General features: G+C 47.2%; 1 protein-coding gene across 7 annotated transcripts in view; it reads right to left on the reverse strand.

Moving 5' to 3' along the window:
* Nucleotides 1-4,527, reverse strand: part of RPS6KA3 (ribosomal protein S6 kinase A3) — a 112,275-nt gene extending 107,748 nt beyond the window's left edge. The window contains exon 1 of one of the 7 annotated variants that reach the window (XM_086387479.1): nt 4,393-4,527. Coding sequence is in view for 1 of the 7 variants with exons in the window: in XM_086387472.1 (XP_086243598.1) it covers nt 3,943-4,011 (69 nt within the window). In the remaining 6 variants the exon portion in view is untranslated. Of the gene's footprint in view, nt 1-3,942 lie in introns of all 7 variants that reach the window. The other 6 variants (XM_086387478.1, XM_086387475.1, XM_086387472.1 and 3 more) reach the window with 6 other exon arrangements.
* Between the last annotated feature and the right edge of the window lie 3,119 nt (nt 4,528-7,646).

The following is a 7,646-nucleotide window of genomic DNA, read 5'->3' on the forward strand; positions in this document are numbered from 1 at the left end:
AAAGCAAAGTTTCCTAAATTTAGTTTTAAAAAACTGATATTTAATATTATAACCACTGAAAACAGCAAAGTGTTCAATAATGTGTCACAGTTACTCGACAGTTGACATGTAACAATACCTGTCCTCTCCTCAGATCTTCACTTGGGGGAAAGAAAAAAACCTGAAAAGTGGTAAAAATGAAACAGGAAAAGGAAAAGAAACTTAATAAAACATTTTTTTCAAAATCAAAGATCACACTTTAATAGAATGTTTTTCCCTACAGATGAAATATAAGAAATTTAATATTGATATAGTGGAAATACTATAGAATCCAATATCATCTATGAGATCACAAATGGTTGCACATCCAGTGAAGATGGTTTCCAAAACAAGGGTCTTGTTTTTTTGTAAATATTTATATAGTTAATATTTTTCAATGCATTATGGGTACATTTTATTTAAAGGAATTCAAAGTAGCTATTATATTTTTACATAGCACATTTCTATAAAGCAAAGAGAATCTCCTTAATTTTATTCTTTTTGAAAATTATTCATATTTAGGTTTACTATAATTTATCTTTACTAAAACTGAGAAAGTGTCACTTTAAGTTAGGCTTAAGATTCAGTAAATGTCCCTAAGAGCAGAGGCTGGAGTTTGTAGAACTGATTAGCCACAATCCCTTGATATCCATCTCCTAAACCGTCAAATATTCAAAAACACACTACCATCTTAAATAATTCATTAGAGTTTTGAATTAACCTGGAGCATTTAGGAAGGTATTTTGTTTTTAATCTTGTACCAACCTTGACTTTGCTTACATAGTACTTCCTTTATTAGTCTAAATTTGCTTCTTTAAACATTTGGCATAGTTCTAGCCTATCATGTTCTGACCCATGTTTGAGTTCAACCACAAGGGTTTTTTTGTTTTGAGCACTATGAGACCCATATGAGGTCAAGAAGATACATAAAGGAATCAACAAACTGCCTGTACTTTTGGTGAGGTACTCAGTTCTTTTAAGATTGCTCATATTTCAATTTAAGATTAAAATGGTAATAATAGAAATAAGACTGACAATTACCCTATTCCTGACCTTCATAATTAACTCACTGGTCATCTAGGGGGCCTATATTATGTATATGCCAGGCACTGTGTCAAGTGCTAAGGATATAGAGAAGAAAAAAAAAGTCTCAGCTTTGAAGAATTCAGTCTCCTAAGGAAGAGACTATAAATGTAAATCTCTATAGAGAAGGACCCTGAAATCTTTTAGCCTGATGAGAAACATTTTGGTGTTTTTACTCAATGACTTTTTAAAAATGATTTTACTCTAGTAAAATACAATTATTCACTGATAAGAACTTACTGGGGAGAAGATGGCATAATATTAAGTCCAATATTAGACATCCAAATGAAAATTTTCAACCTTCTTCTTACTGGTTTCAATATTTTCAAATTTGTGTCAGAAGTAATTTACTTGAAACAGCTGAATAAGCAAAAGCAATAAAATATCTAAAGGCAATTTGTTAGAATCTAATTTTAATAAATCTAGGCAACACTGGCTCTGATTGAAATACCTTATGCCAGAATTTCAAGAAAATTACTTGAAAATGGCAAGTTGCGGAAACCTATCTGCCAGGGTCTGGAAACCATGACAGTAACTGAAATAAGTAGGCTTTAACAAATGAGACATCTTATAATACCATAATTGTTTCTGAAAAATACATGGCCTCTAACTACTGGCTTATTTGTTTGTACTGATTTTTTTCCACAAAAGATATGAAACATCTACCCTAGTATAAAGTAAAGCACATGAATTATATTCACCCGGCTTTGAATTATGGCTCTGCCATTTACTATTTATAATCTTTGTGCCCTTAACTTCTGAAATCAGTTTGTTAATCTGTAACAACGGAGACCAAGATCCTACTCTGTTCAGGGGATTGGAAGGATAAAATGAAATAGCATGAGCACAGTATCTGGCATATAGTAAGTGCTAAATAAACATCAGTTTTGTGTTTTCTTTAGCTAAATGCATGCTGCATAGAAAAAGGATCAGGTGGAATCTTAAATGACTTTTTTTTTTAACACATTGATAAATGCAAGCAGAAATGTGGACTGATTAAGAGTAGCAAATGTTAACGTTTGCATCTACAAATGAGGCTCAAAGCAAATTCAGTTTCTTTCCACAAGGTAGGCAGTTTGAGAATATACTTTATTAACCTTTTACCTATGGTACTTAAAGCAAAAATTTTTTCTGAAGAAAAAAAAATGAATGAAAAGAGTCCCGGACGCATTGTTTTTTCACACCATCCATTCAAAAGATGATTAAACATTCTAAATTTGATTTCCTTACAAAAAAATTTACAATATTCGACTGGCTAGCAATTTTAAATGAAATTCTCTTAATTTCGCCAGACTTAAAAACCTTATTTCCTTTAAAAAATATATTTTTAGGAAACATCTATCAATGTGTTTTCCATGGAAGAACAGCGTTTCGTTTAGGTTTTAAAAATATGATCCAAGTCGCAAAATGCAAAGCACCAACCGTAAGCACTATTACAATTCTGCTTGTGATAAGGACAGCAAGTAAACATTTTACTTTATTCAGCAGCGGAGGTGACCAGGCAAAAAGTGCAAAGTGATTTGAACTGATCCCCGTCCCCCTCCCCCTCCATTCTACCCAAGAATGCAAGTGTCCCGCATCTCAGATCAAAACTGAGCCTCGGTCTTACTGACGTAACCAGTAACCCTATCCACCTCTCACACTGCGGAGGCCGGCAGGGCAGCGGCTGCCGCCAAGTACACCACTCATCAGAGCCTGCCCCATTCCGCCCCCGCGCTTCAGTCATGCTTTCCAGAAATGGGGTCACTCACTCAGTAACTATCACACACACGCAGCCTATCATCCTGTAATCCCCCAAAGTCCGCTGTGGGGATAGAAGACAGCAAAAAGTCAAGAAGGAAGAATCACAGACGCGCCACCATCAGGAATTGATTTTCCGCTCCGGAGAGGAGCGCTGATGCCTTGGAATGGGTCTTGTCTGGATTATTTTCACAGCCCCCGAGTTGGTTCTGGGACAGAAGCGGCTGCGAAGAGCCGGGGGAATTCTGTCTGGCCCTGTTTGGTCATATCGTTTGGGTTTGGGTCACCAGGGTGGGTATCTCAGGGACGGTCACCGGATCCCGGGCGAGGTAAACCAGAAAGCCCTTTACTGCGGCCGCTGATCTCCTTGAATATTCCTGTATCATCTCTGCGGACAGGAAACTCAAGTTAAACTCCAAGAGACGGGGTCCTCAAGCTCAGCGACCTCAGAAACGGGGCGGGGGGGTGGGGGAAATAGGATGGAGAACCTCAGGCTTCCACTTTTTCCTTTGCAGCAGCAAAAACTACTGCGGCAGATGGGAGGGGGGCCAAAAACCCTCGACTGTCCTGCACCCCTTATCCGAAACCCCTCCACAGGTCGCTACCCCTGCCCCGGGCCGTTCCTGCCCACGCGCCCCCGGTTCCCCAGGGTAACCCTGTCCCCTGGCCGGACTCGAGAGTCCCCGCTCTCCAGTGAACCCAATCCACACCCCTCTTGCATCCCCCAAAGTCACCAGGGTCCAGGGAAGCCCCCGACCAGGCAGGGCCAAACTTCCCAACTCCTCGCCGGCCCCCGCTCCGCGTCCTGCTCCCCCCACGCAAAGTTGATGAAAATCGGCTTCTTGCAAAGCCCTGGCGCCCACTCCAAACCCCACGCGCCACCACACCACAGCCCCTCTAGCGAGGGAAGGGAGAGGGGGTGCGGGTGGGAGGAAGAGAAGGACAAACAGATCAACCCCAACTACCCAAACCGGAATCCCGAACCGAGGGGAGAAGCGAGCAGCAGAGGAAGGGGCCGAGTGGCCGGCTCCTGGGAAGAGAGCAAACCGGCGGGGGCGCGGGGAGGGGGCGCGCCGGCCCCAGCCGCCCGGCTGCACTCACCTCAGCGCTGTCGGATGGGCTCTCCACAGCCATCTTCTGCCACGGGTCCGCCAGCTGCGCCAGCGGCATCTTCCCCCCCGGCCCGCCGCCTTCACCGCCTCCTCCCTCCCCGCCCGCCCCGCGGCCGGCCCCGTTCCGTCGCCGCCCGAGCCCCACGGCAGAAGCGGCGGCAGCAGCTGCAGCAGCAACGGCGGCTGCCCGAGAGAGGGCTCGGCGCCGACACCGACCCTCGAACGCCGCGCGCCCGGCTGGAGACGCCCGCGCGCTGAGCAAGAGCCTCGCGCTGCTGCCCGGCACCGGGTCTCGCCCCTTTCTTCCTCTCCTCCTTCCGCCGCCGGGACTACAGCTCCGCCCCCCCCCTCCCCGCCGGTTCCCGCGCCCGCTCCCAGCAGAACAGCGGCCCCCGCGCGCTCCCCCACTTCCGCTCACAACATGGCGCCTAAGCGATACCTGTCTCTCAGAGCGAGGCTCGGCCGCCGCCGCCACCGCCGCGCGCACCCGGGGGCGGGGCCTGGGAAGACACGCCCCTGGCCGCGGCGCTCCGCTCGTCCCTCCTTCCTCGCCCCAGCTTCAGCTTCTGGGCCTCGCCTTCTTTCAGGAAGGGCAAGCGGAGAAATCTGGGGGCGTCGGCGCGAGGTGGGGGAAAGAGCGGGAAAGGAGGAGGTGCGAAAGGCTGAGAGTTTCTAAGAGCCACGGGTCCGAGCAGGTTGAAGGCTCCTCAGGGATGTAGAGAATAGTGGTCCCCACCCATCTAGGGAGAGACCGGCGAGGCATAGGGGGTGCGGTACGGTACCAAGGATCCGGGGAGGGGTCGTGGGGTCTTTTCGGCCCGATTCTTCCATGGGTGCATGTGGGCGCGCCGAGTCTATGGGCACGTCTCGTAATGGCCCAGGACCCACCCTCTCCCAGGGTCATATGATGGGCATTCACCTGCCCCTCCACCCCCCACGATGGGGACACAGAAGGCTTCGTGTCCTGGAACCGCTTGGGGCTTCGGCTCTCGGTTTGAGTCAAGGCTCTCCAAACTGACGCTTCTGTGTTATATTATTTTTAATATCTGGAATTACTTCGTCTTGCATGAGTCGACCCCCCCCCCTCCAAGTCCGCAGAGCCCTCGGGCTTCAGGCACGACCCTCCAAGCTCGCCCCCTCCCATCCCTCCCCGGTTCTCCGCAGCCTAAATCTTCACGAAGGAGAAAACAAGGAGGTTCTTTAAGGCTGCCAGTCTCAGCGGAGGTTGGGGAATTATTTTAAAATATCTTGGTGGCAGGAGCCCGGGATTCCTGCTTTTCTGTTGACTTTAAATAAAAGATTAGATTAAAAATCAGGCTGGCGGTGAGTGGAGGAGGGGAGAGAGGGAGGGCTTCTAACTCCTGCCCAAGACAGGGAAGCCCTAGGTTAAGGAATCCCAAGCCCCAGACGGCGAGGCAGCGCCAGAAGACCGGGAGAGCGTGAAGGGAGAGGCCTGGACGTCTGGAGTGGGTGCGGGCAGCGGTTTCGACCCCATGTTCCCGGCGCCAGGTGCCCGGCGAGCTCAGTGCGCCCGGGCAGAATTGTGTAAAAGTCGCCGGGCTGAGTGGAAAGCTACCGCAGCCATTGGCTAACCGCCCTACAAGGAAAAGGAAAAAAGTAAAGGGAAATCTCCAATCTCCAAGCCAGTCAGTGCTTCCATCCCCTCAGGCCTCTGCCCAGGCGTCTGGGTCCTCCCACGCTCGGCGACCACAGCGCGTCCCCCGCTGCGCTCCTGTGCACGCCTCTTAACAGCTCCTTTCATCCTCCAGGGACCCACACACCTGGAGAGCCCTGGCCTTCCTCCCTAACGCAGGTGTGAGGATGAGATTAGAGCCCCACACCTAGCCTCCTAGCCAGGTCTGTGCGGGCGGTGCAAGGTTTCTCTCTGGGCCGAGAGAGGCAGGTGATAGTTTTTTCTGCTGCTTTCGCTGGCGCGCCCCTGGGCACAGGCTCGAGGCCCGGGAGCCCCGTGGCCACCTGAAGAGGCTCCATCTGTTCAGGGAGCCTGAGGAGGCGGCCGGAAATCCTCGCTGCGCGCCCTCTCCTGCAGGCTTGGACTCAGGGGGACAGCTCAGGGTTGAGCAACATCTGGGCAGGCTCAGCGTGGTCTGTGGGGTGGGGGTGGGGAGGACGGAGCTCGTGATTTTGTCACCTCCCCCAGCATGCTGATTCAAGTGCTGCAAATCCAATCTGGACCCAAACCTCAGCTAATTTGGCAGCCACCGTCTCTGTAACTCCTGACAGTAAAACCAGCCTGCAGTAGTTTGAAGATAAGGAATTGTATATCGTTTTGCATTTATGCACAAAGTGCCAGATTTATCTTTCATTTATATTGCAAAGCACGTTACCATTCCTTACAGCGAAAAGAAGTCGGTCAGTTTGGTTAGTTTAAGGTAAATTAGTCCCCCGCCCCCAACGGTGATCAATTATTCCAATTAACATTCTTTCTTTAGTAAAAACATACAGTTGAAAAGAGTTATGTGTCTAACACTGTCCAACGCTAAATACTCCACCCAAAGGGTGAGCCAACCTTTTAAAAATAAATCTAGTTGTTTGCATACTGAAAAGTTGATTTCAGTAGGGAGTTGATTCAGAGGAATAACTTTTAAAATAGCGAATTCATCTGAAAAAGTAGTGTGAACAGTGGTCACATTGCAGGAGTTAAGCATTAAATGAACTTAATAATGGGCTAAAGTACCAGTAGCACAGCTGTCCTGCAAATAGGCTCAAGTTGATAAGTATGTGAAATGATTTGGGAAAACACTATTCTCCTTCCTTTTGCCCCAAAAGAAAAGAAAGCGATTTTTTTCTTTTGGTTAACAATAAACTTTTGGCTTCTTTCATTTATTAAATCCAAGAGTGGTGCAACCACTCACTCTTGCTGGGAGAATTGGGGAAAATCAAATAAGGCTGGGGGATTTGTCTTGCAGGTGGCAACAAAAGGAGTTATTTGAACATAGAAGGTGATATTGCCCTGAGCAGGATTACTCCCCCCTCCCCTTTAAGAAAGGAAAACTCTCAGGTATTCAAAGAATAGCTGCCTCTAGAGAGCATCTGTGCAGGGTAATATGGTAGCCACTAGCCACACCGTGGCTCTTGAAAACTTAAAACAAGGTTGGCTGGTTGCTATTGAGATCGTACCAGATTTCAAAGACTTAGTACCAAAAAAGAATGTAAAGACCTCAGTAATAATGACGAGTTGATATTTTCAATATACTGAGTTAAAATATTTTGTTAAAATTAATTTCCTGTTTCTTTTTACTTCTTTAATGTGGCTCCTATAAAATGTATACTTACATATGTGGCTTACTTGTCAAGACTGGCATTATAGCTGTACAGGACAGTTCTGCGTTAGCTTTTTCCTTTAACACTGAGCCTTTTATGTATTCCTAAAGTCCTGTAATGTTAAGTGATGCCCTCATATTCCATTGTCTTTTGGGGCTCCTCGGTACAAAATCTGCAGAAAGGGTTGATTTAGTTACCTACTGATTCTACACCCCTTCCCCCAACACACACACACACCTCTTAGTCAGAACCAAGATTTTGGAAAGTTATTACTTGAAACTACAGCAAAGGGAAACAGCAAACCTCAGTCAAAAATCTGGACTAGATTTCCAAGAAATCATTCCTGATGTATGACAGGACAACCAGATTTAACCTCCTCTGTCCCCAACAATTTCCTGCTATAATTAT

This window comes from Bos grunniens, chromosome X (genome assembly GCF_055505025.1).
Source record: "Bos grunniens cultivar Pamir isolate PY7600 chromosome X, Bosgru_T2T1.0, whole genome shotgun sequence".
In the NCBI taxonomy this organism is placed as follows: Eukaryota; Metazoa; Chordata; class Mammalia; order Artiodactyla; family Bovidae; genus Bos; species Bos grunniens.